General features: G+C 37.6%; 1 protein-coding gene across 19 annotated transcripts in view; it reads right to left on the reverse strand.

Annotated features, from left to right (window-relative positions):
* The window catches only part of DLGAP2 (DLG associated protein 2), a 467,238-nt gene that overhangs the window by 63,193 nt on the left and 381,595 nt on the right, over positions 1 to 22,450 (reverse strand). For all 19 annotated transcript variants that reach the window (XM_066994829.1, XM_066994827.1, XM_066994828.1 and 16 more), the window contains 3 exons: positions 17,499 to 17,710; positions 3,903 to 4,050; positions 72 to 291 (listed from right to left, as the gene is read on the reverse strand). In XM_066994829.1, coding sequence (XP_066850930.1) covers positions 72 to 291; positions 3,903 to 4,050; positions 17,499 to 17,710 — 580 coding nt within the window. The remainder of the gene's footprint in view (positions 1 to 71; positions 292 to 3,902; positions 4,051 to 17,498; positions 17,711 to 22,450) is intronic.

Below are 22,450 nucleotides of genomic sequence, written 5' to 3' on the forward strand. Positions count from 1 at the left end.
ATCTTTTTACAAAACAAGACTACACATTTTAACATGCAGAACAGTGGAAGGATCAGTGTAGATTTGCTTACCTGTGGTTGACCTGATAGTTGAGGTGATGTTGGAAGATGCCATCGCAGGTATACATTCATCATCTTGGGAATAGCCTGCCTGAATGGCACGCAAGTAACTGTGGCTTCTTGTTCGGAAACATCCAGGGAGGTCAAGGGCATCCATTGCCTGAGCTTCAACTTCACTAAACACTGATTCACACACCGATTCAAATTGCCCATTAACCTCTGCTTCACTCATCTGAATAAACAACAACAATGCATTTGATTTTTGACTTGCTTTTTTTGTGATCATCACGGCCTCAACATCTCAAATGGACACCTGTACATTGATGAAGAACTGTTTTAGCAAATAGTTAAAATTTAGTAATCCCTTCTGATCACATTCACATTTTGTTTTTACTTGCATCAGCTGTTTATATGTGTATAGTAAGTACATTACACATGCCATACAATTAATTGTACAATTAGTATGTTTTGGCCTATTCAGAAGATTATAAATACATGATTTTAGTGGTAGCCAACCAATCTGAGGTCACTATGCGCAGAAATCCATGTTCTGCCTGCACCAGAGAACAGAAATTATCTGCACTAATATTAGTCCCCAAAAGGTGAGGGTGGATTGCCTGGGCTCCTCACTAACCAGCAAGGTTAAGACTTGTGTGGACATTCAACCTGTGCAGCAGGTTGTTTTCTTCCTCTCATTACAAAGGAGCTCAGGGAGGTATCTCATACTTGGTTCTGCGAGTTCAAAGGAGGTGATGCTTCTGAAAGGTTTGAGAAGTATTGCATCTAAAGTTGTGGCTAGTGAAGCATGTGATAGAACAACCATTCTTTGAAATAGTGTGAAAGGTGGTCAGATGAGAAAGTAATGCTTGGACCACCTTCAGGTGAGAAGTGTCCTACACTAAACTCTCATTTCTTGGTTACCTGTGAGCCATTCTACTACCATGTAAAAATGAGGTGCCGCCACTACTGCCTTTCCTTCAGCAGCATTATTTTAAGTCTGACACTTCCACCACCATGTTTGCTGCCTGTCAGAGCACGCTAGATGTGCCGTGACACCACCTACCAGGTTGTCCCTCTGAGAGGTTTCAGCACCACCCTCCAGCTCCTCTCAGGGCTTGGACAGAAGCCAGTGTCTACCTGCTGACCCTGCAGGTTGGGCGTGAGACAAAACTGTACATTTTGAGGAAGCTTTCATGATTAAGAGGGTTTAGATGGGCTGGCTTGGATTAGGGAATGTCTTTGCAGGCAACTGAATTGCAGTTGTGAAATGAGTGCCTAAATTCTTCCTAGACCATTTTTAACAGGTCAGCCCTGACTATCTCTAATAAACATAATAATAACAATAAAATGATCTTTATCCGAAACCAGACAGGAAGCATTTAAACACTGGACAGACAAACACATGACCTCCTGATAACTGCTTCTGATATTTTTTTTTTTTTAAAAGAGAGTGCTAGAAATCAGAATCAGTATAAATACCAAGTGAAATTAGTAGTGCCACTAAACGGTGCATCCAGTTGATTTTACTTTTTCTATATTGGTGCTAAGTGCGGTTTTCATTATTACTGTTCCTAGCACATTATTCATTATGTAAATAGAGTGAGTGCAAATGTTTCAAATGTTTTAGGATTTTGATTAAGTAAATGGAAATTTCATACAGAACTTCTGATGATAATGAATAACTGATATTTTAATTTCATGTAAGACACTTTGGCTACTAAATCTTCTCTGAAAGGAATTACATTACCCTTCATGAAATTTGCTTCTAATAAAGTTAAGTAGATTAATGCAATCTCAAAAAGATTTTTTAAAAAAATCTTACTCAGAAATATTTTGCATACATCATTGATCAGGAAATTTATGGTAATGTAGTCCATAAACACAGTCAGTCCTAACCACTTCTTTCAAACTAAGGTCACTGACAGTAGAAAAATAAAAGTTTTAGAACTTAAATTAGAAATATAAACTATGGAATCCAGCATCTTTCTTGACTGGATCTTTGGTAAAGAGTGAAAAAGAAAAAAAAAATTCTCATGAAAAAAAGACATTAAAAATATCACAAATCATACAAACTGCTATTACATAGATGGGACAGGAAGGTGATGGTGTCATGTAAAAATAACAGGAGACAGCAAAGGTTCAGAACGTGTTATTTTAATACATTTACTTCATATAGTATCTACCAAATGCAGTTATTACTGATCTGGAAACAACCGGAAAGTGAGGTAGAAAGTACGTGGTTGACATAAAATTATGTGGGTTATTGAAGACTGAAAAAGAAAGTAAGGAATTATATCCAGCAGGACTTAATTAATCTGGCCAATTGAGCAATCTAACTGCAAATGAAATCTATTGTGGACATCTTTGCAGGTAATGTGCATTGGAATGAAGAATTTGAACCACTGCTGAAACCAGTTAGTCATTAAGGACAGCTCAGTGAACATTTCCATACATAGAGATGGTCAAAAAGGCAGAAGGTGTTAGACTAGTTCTATATTATAGCATTATCTTTGACAGCCAACAGCACTTGCTTTGAATGCTTTGAATGCAGGATCTATTTCTTGACAAATTTTCTCAAAAACAGAGTAATAAAAATGGAAAATAAGCAAACCAGGGTAATGAAAACCAAGGCATGAAAATGTTGGGGATGGATTTCACAAGGAAGCTTATGAAAAATTATAAAAGGCTTGGAAAATGACTGTCTGTTTCTAATTCTGATGTGTGCTATACAAGATTATAGTTAGATTTGTCCCACAAAAATAAAGGAAATTGACTGAGGGGCATTTGTCAGGAGAGTAGTACATCCCAATGCTCTACAGTCAGTGAAGACTGACAAGCACTTCCAGAGGGCTCTCAGCTCACTTAGGATGTGCATTGTCCTGGAAGAAACTCTTTCACTCCATTAACTACAGAGGAAGCGCTAGTTGTTGCCTCAGTTAAAAGCCTCAAGTTAGATGAGCTGAATCCAGGCCTGAATAGCCACGCAGTACAAATTGAATGTCAATGAATACAAAATGCTTAAAAAGATTTTTTTTTTTTAAATCATAAGCATCTCATATAATTAGCTACTATATCCTTAGGTGCCCCACTGAATGCTCAAAGGAAAATAAAGTACGCGTCTGAGAAGAGAGGAGGGTCCTGATGTCATGAAGCAACACAGGGAAAAAATGTTATGACCAACGAACATTAGAAACATTGGAAAATTTGTATAAGGTCCTCTATTAAACAGAATATCCACATACTTGATAAGGCTATTTGTTCTTCAGGCCTGATTCAACATGAATTAGTACTAAATAACAAATATAAAACCAGCAGGATGTAAAAATGTCTCTTTTCAGAAGTTCCTGTACACAGAATAATCGATGGGACTTATTCTTTCACTCCAGAAGAGTGAAGGGATTGATTTCAGAGATATCTTAAGCTGGCAACCCACATTTTCTGAGTCAGAATACATCATTCCAGAAGATAAGTATTGTAGGAGTGTGCCACCCTATGCTCGATCTGAATCTTCTTCTTAACATTTAAATATTTACTGTAGACTGAAAATAAAAATACTAGTACTTACATTTTTTTCTGGAAAAAAAAAAAAAGGAAAATATTGTCTGTTATGGTGTCCCTGTGCTTCTAGCATTCAATATTTTTCTTTAAATTATGAACAAAGGTAAAATTCTTTAGAACTGAATTACTTTGACAATTCACATCCTCAGTTTGATATTAGTTAAAATGACCAAACAAACAAACAAACAAACAAAACCCATCCCAAACAAACAAAACCCATCCACTCGTAACAACTCTTGCATCTGTGATTAACCCATAAGAAAAGTTGTAACAAGAATTTCCCACCTGACTAACACAGCTGGCCTGACTGAGTGTGCTCACTGCTCTCATATAGCTCTGATTCCTTGAGCGAAACTTTGGGGAATTGTAGTTTGCAGAGGGATCCAGGTTGTGACCCCCAGGCACGTCACTTGCAGTTTGAAGGTAGCTCTGACTACAAAGGAAAGAGGAAGAAAAAAGGAAAGGGTATAAAACTATAGATGGAATCAATTAAGACACTAAAGACAATAATTCGCTGAGACTCACAAATCCATTTCCCAGGGTCAAAAATCTTTCCTGGTATAGAACAGCATAGATCTCGTGTAGTCAAACGCCTTAACACAAGCAGGGAATCTGTTTGCAGTTCTGCCACCTGGATGCTATGAAATTTTAAATATCTTTACCATATTTAAACATCATCAATCCTCCTGATTATTAATGTTGAACTTTCCTAAAAGAGAATGTCTAGGTGAACAAGAACAAGAGGCAGAGCTAAAGCATAAACCAAAGTAACCCAGAATGTTTCTTCATAGATAAAATCTGTTACTTGTCATCTGTTCTTCATCAAGGTGTTAGGCATCAAGAGACCTTTTATTTTCAAAGGATTGATACATTTTAGCAAAAGATCAAAATACTGTGTTCAGTTAAAAAGAAAAAAAGAATAATAAGGTACCCCTGCACAAAGCTTTATAAATGCTTTTCTTACAACACATCTCCCAGTTTAGGGGACCGGGACCCTAACACAATGCTGAGCCCCCTTCACTATGCTTTCGCTACAGGGGCATGTTAGTCTTCATGTTTTATGTCAAATATATTGTTCATTTATCATTCCAGGAAAATAAAGGAAGCCTGAGAAAATAACTGTGCTTTATTTTGAATGCAGAAGTTTAAAAAAAAACATGTGAATGAGGTCTACCAGAGTTCTCAGAAAGTCTGAAAAAATATTTCAGGAGTCTTGTGTTGTTCCTCCCTAAACAGGAGTGCACAAATTAAAGAATATTTCAGAAATTTGGAGTTTCATGTGGAAAAGAGGCAGTTCTTACATTTATTCCTTAAAGGTAGCTTTAACAGAAATGCAGTTTCTGTGAAAAATGGATTTGCACCAGTTAAATGCCTATCAGTATGGGCAATACAGTTATTTCAGGCCAAGTTGGCAGTTACCCAGCTCAGCAGTGGCTGCAATGTGTGCCAGGGCATGTTCCCCCGAAAGGGGAAGTTTCCTCTCTGGAAGGACCAGACCACTCAGCAAATGAGAAAGCAACAAGTTTCATTCCTGGTGCGAAGAGCAGAACGAACCATGACCTTGCTTATATTTAAGAAACATTGAGCATGACCACAGGCCAGTGCTCGAGGAAGGACTGATCAGCCTTCCTTGCTAAGTGAGCTTGGGCTGGGCTGGAAGCAGTCCACAAGGAGCACTCAGGGAGGAATCTCAGGCCCTTTATCATGGTGCTGACTAAAGGACCGAGTAGCGTTGAGCTCCATCTCCCTGTGTGACCACCTCCTTTCATGTCAGGCATGTAAGACAACCCAATGTCCCCCACACCTCTAGCTGCAAGAGCAGATGGGATTATAGACCCCCTGACCTTCCACTTGGGAGATCTGTTCTCAAGCACTTCCATGTGTTGTTATCCCTGCCGTGGTCATTTCGGGGTCAACGCAGACATAGCTTTACTCCCTCAGTGCATCAGCTAGGCTATCTGCTTCTCTAAAATGGGCTGCCTTTTTCCTCTTCTTCTTCAAAGAAAAAGAAAAAAAGACATAAATTTCATGCATTTTTTTTTTAATTCTTAAGAAATTTTCTTCGACGCATTTTCTACTTCCTGCCTTTATCTGATGCCTTCCATAGAATACTTCTGTAACGTCAAGACAGGGGTAAACTATGCCATAACTGCTAAAACCGAAATGAAAATGTATGAGATTGATGCATGCCTCTGAACATAGGTTAATTAAATCATTACTGTCAAAGTGATTTGCAGATTAAGATAGCTCTCTGATAGTGGGTCTAATTTGGTTTTAAGTGATGAAAACAAGAACAGTAGCGGCATTTTTTTTGTTCCCATAGGTATGAAGACAAATATAATAGACTAGGCAAAGTGATGTAGAGCCTCCCTATCTATATTTAGTTTCTGTATGTAACTAAACCTCCTTTTCTCTACAGGGAGCAGGCTGATGATTGTCACCTGCTTTGTATCATCCTAAATCTTTGCATATGCTTTACTAAATCTGTCTGGTATTCCTAATTTAGTACTTTTCAAAATAGTTAGATGAGTCCCTTCTGGACCCTCTGCTTGTCATCAGGTGGCAAAATGTTGGATTCTGAGTTCAGAAGCAGTTTGTGAAAGAGGTATTTGAGGTTTCTTTGTTAAAACATGGGCCACATTAAGAAAAGAAAAGGTCAATAGAATTAAATTATAAATAATTATTTTATAAACTGCTTAGAAATTAATTAAACTGGCTCCTTTGCTAAGCAATGCTCAACAACATAGCATTTCATTATGGAGATATGGGTTCCTGCTGAGGTATTGCTATCATTAAATACAACCAACAATTTCTAAAGAAATAATTTATTAAAGGAAGAAGCCCAATATACCATGGTACTGCTAAACATCTGAGTTTTGATGGATGAGTTTGGACATTACCTGATAGTTAAATAATTTTTCACTTATCAGAGGAGGGAAATTTATTCAAAGGACTGTAGCAAAATAAATGTTACACATATTAGGCTGTAAAAGCAATTTCACATCCATTCAATTAATACTTTGAACTCTTTCCTGATAAAAAGAAATGATTAGTTTTCATTTCTAAGATATACACTCAAATTAATCCTCTAGGATAAATGTCTCAATCCATAGTAAAAATTATGATTGTGCTATAACCACGATCCAGAATCAAAATGTTATTCATTCAAAAGTTACAGAAAGTTGCCTTCAAATATCATTATCCATCGCTCAAGGAACTTTCGTTCTTGTCAATAATGCTACAAATACACACCGCATGCGTCTGAAGCAGCTGAACAGCAGCTGAACAACTTCAGCATGTAGTGCTGGGGGATTTCAGGCGTTCCCTCTGTGGTCTTTACCACAGTACTTTGCAGAACTCACTTAGTCACTTTGTGTAGTGCTGAGCCTATGCTTTGTCATCACTGAGTTCAGATGCTGATGAACACCCAGGACAGTTGGCGGCTTGTTTCCTGAAGCCTGTGTCATCACTCTATGACTAACATTACTGTAAACTGGAATTACAGCACACAGTAGTGTGCTGTGACTTAGATAACAACTGGATGTTCTGCAGAAGATGCATATTTTGGTTATTTGGTTAAAAGGCACATATAATAGTAAAACAACATGTTTTACCTTTTAGGACACCCTGAACTTCCTGATTTAGTGGCTGATGTGGTCTTACACCTCATAGCTACGCCAGAGTCCAAGCAAAAGTAACAAACTCCCCAACTTCTCCCAGCAAATTCAGATTCCTGGGTAGCAGCACTTGACAGTGAAAGCAAACCAATTAGAAAGAGATCTCTGTCACCCTATTTCTCGTGTTTTGTTTGCCTGTATATTATTTTCTATTGAGTGATTGGTATCGTATACTTTGTCATAAACCTAATAACTTTTTTTTACAAAAGTATGAACATGATGTCAACAATGCAGCAAATGTGGTAAACTTGCCACGACCACTACTTGATATGCTCACATACATTCAAAACAGTGATCACTCCCCAGAACACCTATTTTCTGCCAAATATTCAGCTACCAGTTAACCCCGTGTCAAGGAGGTACCAAAGGTGAATTAACATCTTCCAGGGCCCCTAAAAGTTGCAGCAAGAAAGTCGCTTTCTCACTCTGAAAGGACTTATCATCAGGTTTATTAAGAGAGCATTGGATATAAAGAAAATCCATTTTCTGTCGAATTAATTTCTGGAATCGTAATATTCTAGAATCACATCTTTATATTTGCATGATTATTCCTGCATTTGTCAAAAAATCTAAGAATGAATGGGAACATTAAAGAAGGTACAATCGCCTCTGTTTAAATCAGTACCTTCAATTCAGAAGTATCATTCTGGGACAAAAAGATAAAATTTGTAAAAAGAATTCATCTTGGGCACTGAAAAGGCAGGTGCATTAGGATTAGCAAGGTAACATAAGTTATCAAAACCTATTTTATCAAGAGATTTGCATTTCAATGGATATTCATTTCTCTATCCGGATCTATCTTAACTATCTCTTTGTAGGTACACGAAATAACTCATCGACCAGAATCTAATGATTAAGCTTAGCTAGCAGTGCCATTGTATAGCAGCTGTGAGTCATACTGTGTCTCTGCGGATCCCTGCTGAAGTCAATAGAGCTCTGCATGAGGGCACAGATGTGCCTGTATGCAGTCCATTGGAGAACTCGGAGTATAGACATTAAGTCTGATTCTCCCTTTGGAATAGCACAGTCAGTCTGGTTCTTTGAAAAATTGAAAGTACACATAAATCTGGAGAATTTAGTGCAGAATTTCTTTTCTAATCTCTGCCATACAACAGCCTCCTTTTTGATCAGTGATAGATATGAGAATTTGGGCCAAATTAAATTTTTAAGAGGCCTATATATTTCATCATTGACCCATAGCCTTTTTTAAAAAGGTGTCTGAAAGATATCGAACAATTGATTTATTACAAGAACATGGTAGGAAAGAGGTGGAGACTGCTGTTTCTCTCCTTATGAAATGTCCACTAATCACTGGAAGGAGAGAACCCAGTAAGTATTTAGGGATTTTGTACAATAAGAACCAGAACAGAATGAGAGGAAATCATTCAGTACTATTAAAAAGTCTGATAGTTTTCTCACTCTTTGCAAAGATTCAGAGGATGTGGGCTCGATCAAACCTGTACTCCAAAACTCACAACATGTGGATGTAATAAAAAAAGTCTGATGTGGAAATCTAAACTCAAAGCTATTGTTTATAAGAGGTGACTGATGTGCACATATACCTAATCCTACAAGTCTTGTCCCAGCATCCTATTTTGAGCTTGCCCTAGGGATTAGGCAGCAAACTGGTCAGCAACAACAAAACTCAGGCAGATGCTACAATGAAAACTTAAAGGCATTTAAAGCATCATGTAGCAGTTTAGTAAAGGGGTCTGAGGATGTAAGCAGAACTTAAATGTTGGATGTGTGTTCCTAAATCCCATTATGGAATGAAATATTCATGATTTTTTTTTTTTTTTCTTTCAGGAAGCTATTTCACTTTGTTTATTTTTTTATTTGCTTTTTGTACACATATGTGTACACATGCATGAAATCATAATTAGGCAAAACAAATGCCAACTACAGACTATCAGGACTCAGTAAAGCATCTGAGCATGAGCTTAAGTTAAGCACACATGTAAGTCCATTGAAGCCAATAGGCCTTAAGCAAATAAGTGACTTTCTCATGCTGATGTTTAGGATATTAATGAGACTACATAATTTCTGAAACAAAACAAAACAAAACAAAACAACAATAAAAAACAGAGAATTGGGAGAAATGGAAATATATATAATTTCTGCTTTTTAACAAAAAAGAACCTTATTTTTTAAATCCTTACCTGAAGTGTTTCTACACACACATTTTATAATTTATTTTTACTAAAAACTATACAAATGAAAAAAGCTGTTCTTGAATCATTTTTTACAAATGAAAATAAAAGTAACGTATTTGTTGGAAGCAGGAATGGATAAGCACCCTCCTATAAAAACAAAACAAAATGAAAAACCAGAAACATATTTTCTTTTGGGTCTGAGTACTTATGCTTGTGAGACTGACCCGAATCTTACTGTATTTTCATCACAATCCATCACATAATTGCATCCTTCTGACAAAAGCCTGATTTATTCTTGAGAATACTCAGCACTTTGTTCAGACCCTTCGAATCCCCTTTCTGTCCCTAATCCAGGGTAATAGGTTTCAGCCCTACAACATAAAGCTGGTATCCGCTACAATAAGGCAGGAGATCTGGTTCAATTACTTCCTGGGTTTCAAGCAGACACTGGTGAAAGGCAACTGTGCTACTTCTAAGAGAACAAGGTGTCTTACACTGCTTAAGAGAATTTCCTATTATTCTGCAGAGGAAGAAAGGGTAGGGACCTTCTTCTGACCCCATAAAAGATGCCTCCTAGGTAGCCAGATGACTAGTTGCCCTTCATCAGCATTCCCTCTTAACCCTGTGGACTAATCTAACCCAGATCTTATTGACTGTGGCAGAGAACACTGTCGCTGTGCCAGTGGCCCACTGATTGCATTATTAGTTGATAAGGCTTTGTAATTAGGCCTCAAACTCTCCTCAGTAAATCTCCAATTTCACCCCTCAGAGACTCTGAGTAGATGCTACTACACTACAGGGCCTCAGAAAGCTGCTAATGAAGTGTGTAATGAGGCTTTTTAGAGTCAGAAGATTGAGGAAAAACACAAAGATAAATAAAAAGCATATAAAAGATGAGGATTACTTTTCTAGTGATTTTTCTCATCTCTTCTTTTCAAAACATACCTCAGGAACAGCTTCTAAGCCATTCCTACTTTAAAATGCAGAAGAGGATTTAAGGGTAAAATGAAGTTTACCTTTAAAAATTAAAAGAAAGAGGCTTGCAGCAGTGGTTTGCAGCAATGGATGCCATAGAAATATGACGTTTTTCTAGCAAGGAAGCTGTGCTAAAACTCTCAGTCTGTGAAGATTTTTGCAGCACCCCGACTTTTCCACATGTGCACACTTATCCACAGGCTGCAATATCAAGACTCCTCTCTGTGCACCTACCAAACAATATTTCTCTAGGAGAAACCCTCACAAATCTGTCCATCACTGGAGGGCATGGCATTGGCACTGTCGTGGGCAAAGAGAGATGAAAGGACAGAGGCTTGGTCTAATGCAGAGCTTCCAAACTTCTTTTGCTTTCACTTTCTTACGTTGTATGTGTGCTGTCGTTAGCACAAGTGGTTACAAGTGGTATGACTTTTATATTTCTTTTTTAACAGAGATTTCCCACATGTCCTAGAGGTGTTCCATGTTTTCTGCTGAGCCAAGGGCTCTGGCAGATAAGCGCTGTCAGATCTTGTTGCAGTTTAACCCCCTTTCTCTTTACTTTGACAATATTTTTGTTGCCAAAATAGAGTCTGCAGAACAGAACGTATGGACCTGCCTTGCGTCATAGTCCAGATATTCTTTAAGTCAGCATAAATCATTATGACCACTGAGAGATGCGATCTCTCACTCTGAAAAAGGGAAGGGCAGGGAAAGTGTTTTTTTTTTTTTTTTTTTTTTTTTAACTCAGACCACTGCTTTAATTAGGTTCAACCTTGAGCCCCTTGAACACTTGTGGGTCAACCATTTCAGGTTAGATTTAGGCATATCAGCTTAAATTACTGAATAAAGTTGTTTTGCATTGAGGTATCTGACTGTGAAGTGGCTGAAATGTAGACATGCATAGTAGTCTTCCAGTGTGCTGTGAACTTTAATAACATCCGATACATTTGAGTGGAACAATGTTGTTTTCTCTGTAAGCATGATTTCTCCATAAACGCGATTTATGAGACACTCACTTCCATAAATGGCAAAAAGATTGCAGAGGAGAATAGACGGAGAATATAGCCAAGAGAAAATAAAGCACCACTGATATTGTACCGTGGTTGTCTACCAAATAATTTGTGCTATGGCAGATTTCCTTCCTCACTGAAACACTACATCTTTATAGTACCTATCTGTTTACATGCCTTTCTGTCTGCTCACCCATCATCTTAAGGTATCAGGACTACCAGCTGCCACAATAATGTCTGCCATTAGAGGATCAGGGAACAAAAGTACACATTGCTGTCACTGTTTTTATTTTATTGTAGTTTAATCTATTTCACCTTTATGTATGCAGCATCCAGTTTCCCAAGAGTCACTTCAGAGCATAATGGAAAACTTCAGCACAGCACAATTATACATTTGCATGAGTGATACCTGTATGATCTTCAAACAGAGCATGTTAACTTTGGGCTAAATGCTATTGTTATCCCTTTTGACTAAATGGTTAGACAGTTTTCAGAGTCTTTCACAACACTTCAAAAAGGAGATACTGAAAATGGAACTTGCTATTTCTACAGTGCTATCCTGTGCGTTTACATAATCAGTATATTAAGTCCTCTTTTCCTGAATATTAGAAGCATCAAATAACTGGAACATTTCCTTCAGTCACAGTTTTTTTTTTCTGTTTTTTTTTTTTTTTTAATCACATAGACCAAAAGTCTTGTTTTCTTTTCAGCTTTCCTTTCCAGATCTCAGTGTGTCTGACGCTTCTATCTCTCAGCTTTGCTTGTTTTAGTCACAAATACAGGAAAATGACATTTACTAGGTTACAAATCACGTAGGTCAGTCTCTCTTCAAAATTTGTTTAGGATATTCCCTTTGTTTCAGCTACCATTCTATCAACTGCTCATCTGTTTTGACCTTTATTATAAATGAAAATACCTAGCAACATGGGTATGTTGTACCTTCTACAAGCTATTTTCTGCAAACTACCTACCATCACAGTTTAACTCCATCCCCAGTAGCATCACAGCACAGCAAAAAACAATGGAACAAAAAGGCTTGCATTTTACCTCTAAAACACCTATATTTGTTCACAGGATACCAAAACTGACATCCAAAAGATTTTGTATGCCTAATCATAAAACAAACAAACAAAAAAAACAAACAAAACAACCAACCAACAAACAAACAAACAAAAAGTTTAATATTTTTCCCTGTGACAAATGTGAGTCTAGATAATTTCCACGATAAATGGGACTGCTGGCACTATTCCAAGAAAGGAAAAAGTTGGAAAGGAAGCAGATTCAAGTATGTGTCTTGTCTCCAGCACAGCAAGCCTTATTGTATTATATTTCACTCAAATGCAATTTCATAATAATAATAAATTACACTGGCCTTTGACTTGATGTTATAGTAGCAAATAGTGTGACATACTAATTCTTTTGAAACAATATTCACAAAGAAAGAGTTGAAATGCATTTATCTTCAGTGAGTAATCTATAGATATCCAGATGCATTTAATTTTTGAAAATTCTGGCAAAATTTAAGTCACTTAGACTATATTTTTGCTCAGAAACAGCCTAGCTCCATTCTCTGCCCCTTCGGCTAACTTATCTGTACGGTTAAAGTTTCTTATCCAGTAGAGAGGGTGGCTGGATCCAACAGGGTTAGTCCCTGAAACGTGCCTGGGTTCTACCTAGCAGAGAGCCAGGTGGCCTAGACCGCAAGTGGGCCAGGGATCACGCTGGCTTTGCCAACAGTGTGACAGAGGTGGGGATCAGATGGCAGTGTTTGAGTACGTGCCCTGCAACTGCCATCTGCATAAAACACCGGTGGGCAGGCCCTGGATTTCTTTTTAATTCCCACTTTACATGGGAAATATTCTCCTTTCCAAGTGTTCTTAAAGACAAGATCTCAGAATTTTAATGCTTCTGTTAAATCACATTTACCTATTTGTATGTTGTTAAACAAAATTATTTACTCATACAAACATGCATTTTTATTTTTTATGATTTTTTAATGTTCAGTTTGCTAAATCTTCGAGCAACATGAACCAAAAAAATAGGGGCTTACTTTTGTCAAAATAGAAGCAGAAATTAAATCAGTGAAAATTCCTTGAAAAGATACCTGATAAAGCTCGGAGGAGAAACATGCATGTATATCAAAGTTCTGTTGAAGGTTAAGTGAAAACTTTTCTAGTTTCCATTTTATCCTGTTCAGGATAGTGACAGAAAACTAGGCACATTCTTATGAAGCCCGCCTATTGCAGCAAATGCATCTTTTTATACCACTGAAACTATCAGTATTCATATTACAGGTTTGCTGGTGCTCTGTCAGACCCCGGTTCTGAGCTATCCTGTCCACCCAAGCAAAGGACTTGCTTGAGACTAAAAGCCCCATTTTATTTCTGTGCATTAGCTCCCTCCACCCTAGTAAACAAGCTAAAAAGCCAGCTAACGCAGCTGACATCTCGAATTATGTAATTTCTCATAATACATGCCAGAAATGCTCTTCAGTCCTGCTATACATGCAGGAATGCTGTTCAAAATCTTGGCTTCTGGCTCGGCAGCATGATCAGCAGTACAAAGGGCACTCAGCATGCAAGGGGGATTACTGAGCCGAGTGGGAGGAGGGAGGAAGGCTCCATAACCATCACCCCTTGATATACCCTTTATAGCAATCTTTCAGACTTAACAGGTAACCACAGTGAGACACAGAAGGACTGGAAGGAGATGGCTTGTGGTGAAAACCCGGGTTTAGCATCAGCACTTTGTATTTCTGTGAGACAAGAAATTTTCTGTCTGTCTGCTTGCCCAAAGAGCTGCATAATGTTAAGGGCTTCTGGAATTTGCAGGTTTTTGCAAGGCAGACATACAAGAACCAGAATAATTGTCACATTTTTGTCTGAAGTTCACTTGAAAAAATGTCTATGGCAGGCTGGCAGATTCAAGGTACTGTCCCTCAGTTTAAGGATTTAAAGATATGTCAGCGACAGGCTGGATGCTCAGTTATTACTAGTGCAGTGTTTACAATAAATTTCTCCACAGATCCCCTAGTAGTATATAACAGCATCACAACAAGTGTCCTTTTCCTACTGCGGTTAGTGGTAAATATGCCATTAAATATTTTGGGACCAGGAACAGGCACAGCTGTCAACCCCACTACACCACAACAGCAATGCACTGGGTTTTTAATCAGCTATATTTTGAGTGGTATATTTGTAACATGGAAAAATGACAGAAGGCACACCATTTGACATTGACCTCTGACTTCAGAATTTAATGGATCAGAAAAAAAAAAAAAACACTTTCCTTTTCAAACATTACTTTTTAAAATATATATGTCTTGAGACCCAGCCTGGATCTGTTCTTGGGCTGTGCGGGTGTAGGGTAGGTGCCAATACCTGCTGCTCACTGAAAAGTTTGTGCTTTTACCTACCTTAGCCTGGAGGAGGGCCCTTCCATAGCCCAAAACAAGGAATGGAATAGGAAAATATTTTATTTGGTTTAAATAAAAACTTGGAAAGTTTGAACTGCCTCTGAGCAAAGCTTTTAGCTTGTGTTCCTAGTGAAAAAGCTCATGGATGTGGTGCTAGCTAGCAAGGTTTCTGAACGAACCATCTTCTGAGATTGTGTACAGTCTCCCAAATGCCTCCATCCCTGACAGCACACCCGTGTCTCCAGTTCTTCTGGAGCTGGATTCCATAATCCACCTGCTCGCTGACAAACCATCTGCCCACCCACCAATCTAGCAGATCCTGCTGCCTTATCACCTCTAAAAGTTAAACCTGTTGACATGATAACCTATATCACCATGCAGTACCACTGATAGACACGTGTCAACTCTAAAGCAACACAAGGATTATTTTGTCAATGCTTGGAAAGCACACAGTAAGGCAGACCCAAGAACACAAAGCTAAGATTAGATGGATGCTTGGCTTTCACATTAGTCACTAGATAACACTAGTGTTCCCTGACACTTTGGGATCTAAGTGGTGGGGTACTTGCTATTCTCCTCTGACTCAGTGGCCACATCTGTTAAATACATTAACCAGTGCCAGTGCCTGTCCTCTGGCCTTGAAGCCAGCTGGTGTTGTCCAGCCATGACCATGCTCTTAATCATGCTCTCTCCAAAACAGGCTGGCTGCATCCGAGCTGCCTTCTGCGAATGATCCCTGGCCTACACCACTAGCCAGGCATTGCCCAGGCAGTGGTTGGGACAGTGCCCAGAGGCCCAGATGACAAGTCTGCCAAGGGATCACACCAAAACCCAGTCAGCCTATGTGGTCAGGTTTCTGTGCTCAGGCCTCTGCTCTGGCACTCTTTAATTTACTAGCAGAAATACACCTGGTTGATATGTGAAAGTCTGAGAAAGTAGACTACCTCCTTTTTCCCCATTGCCTTCAGAAGGATCACTCTTAGCAGGCTGCAGACATTAGATCACTCTCCCTTATCCCACAGGGATATCTGCCCTTTTGCAGGACCCACAGCTTTCACAGTCACTTAGAAAACTGAGGACCAATGTATTGATGAAATATGCCTTTGCCATTGCTGAAAAATGTGGGCTCCTCATACTGGAAGACTTCTGCTGTCCCACTGGCATATACTCACAAACTGAAAATAAACCATCCTCTTTGATTCCCAGAGACTTTCATAAACCCTGACTGAACCAGTCAATACGTCCAGTGTGCCTCAAACACCAACTTCAACCCAGATACAATGACTGAGGGTATCACAGATTTTGGTATTGATTCCAACCACTGCTTTTAAAAGCTCGTCTTCTGATCTTTGCAAATCAGCCAGGTAAAGGTCTGACAGCAGTACTCATGGTATAGGCCATGCTTCATCTTTGGAACTAATATTTCAGCAAATCCTTCAGATTCAGAATTTGGTTCAGTTGCCTCAATGCAGGCCTCTGGCACCTTTTGAGGTGCTATCCTGACTGGATTTTATCAAGAGCAGTCTTGTTTCGTGATGTCTCAGAAATCTTACACCATCTCACAGTACGAATGTCTTTCTTTATGCATCTGAATGGAGCCTACAGAGTTGCATAAGCAAGCTACACAAAACAATATAGTTGCTAAGTGTTCTCTTCCACAGTGAAAGTTGGTACTTTTCTTCTAGATTGCAAGCTAAATAATTCAATTTAATTAAGCCAGGGGGATTTTTTGCCTGAGGATTCTGTTTCATTTCATTTTATATTATGAAAGGATGAGTCACTATGGTATACTATGCATGGTATTATCAACAGAACAATAAACAACAATCAAAGGTTTCACTCTTAATTTCTTCATTTTATGTATTTCTTCCAGGCAAAAAGATCAATTTTCTAAGTTGTGAAAAACACCCAATCACATTAATGGAAGCAGATTTGAAATGTGGCTACTATCTTTGAATTGTCTTCTTAAGTACACTTACAGCTTACTTACAAAAATGATATATTGAAAGGTTGAAAAGAGAAAAACAAAGATCTATTGGAAAACATATAAAACTACACATTTTCCTATAGTCTTAAAATTTGCATTAGTTATTTAATAGGTTGTATTGCAGGTAGAATGAATGCAAAAAAAAAAAAAAAAAGAATCACCCCCCCACCCAATGTGTCAAATGCATATGATACAGTATAGCTGATACACATTGAAAGTACTGTATGGATAAATAGGACGTAAGATGCCAAGTATATCTACAATTATCTGTTTGTTATTATAGCTATTATAGAATAGTGTACTTTCTATTTCAGAGAAAGCCATAAAATAACAAAGAATTATAATAAAATAATTCTGCTAAAGAATATTCAGAATTCTAAAGATTTAATGTAAAGACGGATATATTTCCTTTAGTAGACATAATAAACTCTTTCTTAAATAGCATGATTGTTACATGAATGGGGGAAGACAGCAGTTTTTCATCCACTAATCAAGAGAATTAAACCACTAATTAAGTTAATTTAAAATGAAGTAAGACATAGTTAGCTTTTTCCCTACTATCTTCTCTCATGGATACTGACCACTGCCAATAAGACACAAAGAAAAATGGCCAAAGTCATAGCAATTTTCAGAAAGGTTTATAACATGGTATAATAAAACTCACTTTTGATGATCTCCCAGTGGTCTTTGTCCAATGGATTTTAATAATGACTCGGGTCGAACTGCTAATTTTGGTGATGTCTTGGGGCTAGTATCAGAGTCTCCACTTTCTTCATCTCCCATGGCCTTAATATAGCTCCCACTTCTCATTCTTCTGCAGGGTATCTCTTCATCTTTCCCGCTGGCAGGGTATCCTCCCCATTCATCCTGAGGTACCTAATAGAGATCACCAAACACATAGGCAAAATGTGCATTTTTTCATATATTTAAATATGCTTTCAATTTTTCATTTTACACTGACAAATTGTGATTTTGTATTCTTCAGAAATAAATCACCTAGAAAGAAATTCTAACGCCCACAGGAGATTTGGTACTTAAGTCCAATTTCAAGATGGGAAATGTTCAATCTATAAATGTTAGGACCTAGGAGACAAGCGAGTCATTGTTTGTAAGCTCAGCCACAATATCTATTTGCACACATGCTGTAAAATGCAGGAAATCTTAACCTCTTAAAAGTCTGCACGCAGATTTTCATCTGATAAACATTAGATTGATCACGTGTCTCAGACATAAAACTGAAAGCTGAATGCTTTATAGTATTTTGTCCATTCTCCTAATATGGGGCTTTGTCAGATTTTCAGGATGAAGCATTTAAATTAAGCTAAGCCATGATTTTTGCATAAATGTTCAGGACTGTGATTTAGGGCAAACTTCCAGAAAAAAAAAAGGCAAATGTGGCAATCTGTCTTTTTTCTTATTTAGTTCTTATTTAGCAACTGCAAAATACTTCATAGAGACTGTGACATATCAGGAATGTAGTCTGTTAATTATTAATACATTGAACCTGAGGCTGAGGCTGCTTTCATACAGTTGAGGTGGTTTTTCAAATAGTAAAGCTGGTGGTCAGATAATCCATATCTGGTAGGTGTATATATGTCTGTAGTGGCAATGAATTGAACAGGAGTAGAATTTCCAATCCCCAGTGAAATTAGCCTTGTTTAAAGAGTTATGGATAAACTCAGCAAGTCTGTCTCTGTCAATATTGCATAGTCTTTGCTTTTTGTTTAATCTTTCAAGATGCTGACTCCTCTGGTCCTAATCCAGTAATTTAAGCATTTACTTAACTTAAACGATATAAGCAACTCGCTCAAATCCATTATAATGACTCATGGTTAAAAAGAAGGATGCAACCGAACACTTTGGTAGACCAGGGTTGATGCACTTGGCAGCATCAAATACTTTATCAGAATAATGACTTCATATATATTACACCGTACAATGGCATTATTTACCAATACGACAAATCAGATCTTCAAGTTAAACATATATTAGGAGTTTCTGCAGAGCAGGATGCCAAATAAAGATTTTCAAGTCAAATAAGTTGGAGACCTACAGAGAGAGTTCACTGTGGAGCTAAAGTAAATGTTCCCATTGATTTCAGCAGCACTGGAAATCAGATTTAAAGAACTAACATGATCTCCCTGCCATCCTTACAGCCCTTTCAAGATACATGAATTAGCCACACACCACATGAACAGAACTGGTGGTTTGAGCCCCAAAAAGGGACTCAAAGGGAAAAATGAAATTTTTAAAGAGGGTGAACAAGTAAAGATAGAGATATTAAAGAAACAAGCTCGGGAGAGAAGAGGGACTGAAGATACTGTCAGATTAGTTGAGATGAAACAGATCACAAAGATCAGAAAACTGTTGGAGAGAAATATCACACAGAAATATTATGAGTTATGTTCTTATATGAAATAACAAGATGGAGCATGTATATAAATGAAATACAGTGTAGATCATGCAAGGAAACAAACCTTAAATACTATTCAGCTTTGGATGGTGATTGGAAGGGAAACGAGAAATTTTCCCAAACTTGAAACCTGTAAATATGATACATCATCCTAACTGTTATTCTAAAACCTAATATATATGAAATTCATGTCAGAGGAAGGATTTTGGGGATTCTGGGAGACCTAAGAGATATTTACATGTAACAATTGTTGTAGTAGCTAGACTCCTAAAATATATAAAATAAATATATTTTATTAAGCTTTGTTGTTCACAACCAGCAATACTGGTAACTGTAAAAATCTGAATTAGAGTACTATATTAAGAAAAATTAATTGATATCATACAAACATGCTCTCGCTTTTAATTCTTCTTTATTACCTCAGTATCAGCAAAGTTAAAACCAAGATCCCAATGCTGGAAAAGCTTTTATGGACAGCTAGATGAGTGAGCTATACTGTGCAATTTTCTGTATTAAAGCTGAATTATTATGTTTAATCTCAATACTTTCTTTTAAAAAAACATATTTTTTTTAATAGAATAATTATTTTGGCTTGAATTTGTTCTCTTTCATTTTAGCTCAAAGATATTTAAATAGAAAGTTTAAAAAGACAGATCAGCAACTTTTTAGTTACTCATGCAAAAAACGATTAGTTTCTCAACGTTTTTGTCTGAAATTCCACATTCAAATAACCAGATAAGGATTGGATTTAAATGAATAAACACAGATTATTTGCTGCTTGACATTGAAATCTTATTTTAAAAGATAGGGATGAATGATTTTTCACATTAAAGTATTTAAAAAATAAGTTTCTTTACTGTGATAGAGCTTTATGAGCTTTATGAGAACAATTTTATGAGAACAAATTATGTGCCTGTTTTTGTTGATTACACTTCTTTAACTTTCTGAATTCATAACTTAAATGAATTCAGAAGAAACCTAAGAACTGAAAAATCCTTGCTCCATTTGTGCTTGTGATGTACTCACTGTATGCACAAATGCACCAAGAATTCTTTTCCAACCAGAGTTGACTGTCTAACTGGTTGACTGTCTTAGAAGCCTTTATGATTGAGAAAGAAACATTATTTACAACTAAAATATGTATACTTTTTACCCTTGAGCCATTCAAAGGAGCAGAACCCAATGAACACAGGGGTAATGGTTCTGGAGCCTGGCAAGGAAGTTTCACAACACATTCTTTCAGGGTTCATATAGAGCCTACGAAAACATCTGGAGTCCTTCTGCTGTCTTCAGAAGCCAATGAAAAGGCCCTTGACATTGTTTTTCCTCATGGTCTGAGAACAGAAGCAAAATTTGAGTCCTAGTTTGGCCAGCACTGGTTCATCATTCACTTTAAATGATTGGTTTAATACTTGGAAAAATCCAGGCCATTTCAGAGCCCAGCATAGCTTTAAAGAAAAGCTGAAGTGTTATAATAGTGTGGGAAAGTTCTTTCTTTATATTGAAGTGTTAACAAAAGTGTTTTACGGTGAGTGCGAGGGTCATTACATGTATATTTTTCAAAACATGAAAAGTGCTTTACAGCTTGCAGAAATACTTTCTTACAATAGTTACCAGTCCCTGAAATTCCCATCTGCAGGGTTTGCAGCTGCTAATTGGGAATAATTACCCTAATTATCTACTTGCATATAGCAATGAGTGCTGATATTTATAATGTCTAAAAAGCCTTCCTCCTGTTCTGGATGTTAACATGAATCCTTGTATATGCAGTTTTTATCCACAGAGGAGTTAGACTGCATATTACCATATGAATTTCCTTTTGTAAGAACAACGAGCTGACAAGGTCTAGATCTTTTCATTTAATTTTGTCACCGGCTGTTGATTTGGTTATAACTACTGTGGAAAATGATGAGTCTCTTTCATAAATTTTATGCACTGTTGCTGTGAGGAGCACAAGGAGGTTCGGGAAATGTAGGACTTCTTAATTGTTCTGCTGCTGATTCACTGTGATATTTTTGGTTAGTTACCTAGGGCCAGTGATATTACAGCACCTGGTAGTTAAAACTTACCTCACTATGTTTTATGCAGATGATCCTGGGAGTGAACTCCAGAACCTTAACTAGGAGCCTAAATTTGCCATAAAAGGTATCTAGGAGAGTTAGCTCCTTCAAAATAGCATCCAAAAGAAACCAAACTATTTCCTTAATTAATAATGGCTGGAGTGCTTAGGAAGTAGAAGACTTAGGGCTGATAGATAAACTGACATGCTCTTGACCTCTATTTGTAAACCATCCCCTTTTCATGAAATGCTCGCAGATTGCCTGGGGAGGGCTGCTTAGAAGAAGACTTTGTATACAAGAAAGGGTGTGTTGCAGCCTCATGATCCAGGCTCTTGCCTAGTAAAAGGGAGCTTAGTTATAGTCCCTGGGCTAAACACTCACATGAATTTTATGTGCAAGGGTCTTTAGATAAAAACTGTGCAGAATCGTAACAAAGAAATAAGTGCTCACTCCAGACTGCCTTATAATCTTCTGCTCAGAATGCTCTTTGGAGAATTGGGAAGATGTAGGTTTGAACTGATGCACGCTCAGGAAGAAACTCAATTCATTGCTTAACTGTGAGATTCTAGACTACGATTTCTCATATTTCCCTCTAATAGAAGAAAAGCCACTACCCTTGTGTTTTGTCAGAAGTCCTTCATGTTGGTTTTACATATTTTAGACCTGTCAGAAGAAGAGGGTAGAAGAAAGCCTGGCTTTGGACGTCGGATTGAAATTCCACAGTAGATCTGTTTCCTGATTCTCAAATTGCACAAATTCTGCATATGTAAGCAGAAGCATGTTTCTGTGGAAAACAAGGATGAATTTACCAAGTATCTGGAAAAATCTTGTAATCATGGAATTGCTGAGACTGGAAGAGACCTCAGAGGTCTCTAATCCAGCCTCCAGCTCAAGGCAGGGTCATACATCATGTTACCCAGGACCACGTCCAGCTGGGTTTTGAATGTCTCTGAGAATGGAGACTCCAAAACTTCTGCAGACAACTTGTTCCAGTGTTTGACCATGCTCATGGTAGGACAGTCTTTCCTTATATCTAATCTGATACAGGCAATCCAGGCTCCCATTCATGCACTCCTGTTAGCAGTGTGAATATCCAACTTTGTATCTAAAAAATACTGATGTCAAAACTGGAAGAATCAATGA

Source organism: Anser cygnoides, chromosome 3 (assembly GCF_040182565.1).
Source record: "Anser cygnoides isolate HZ-2024a breed goose chromosome 3, Taihu_goose_T2T_genome, whole genome shotgun sequence".
Lineage (NCBI taxonomy): Eukaryota > Metazoa > Chordata > Aves > Anseriformes > Anatidae > Anser > Anser cygnoides.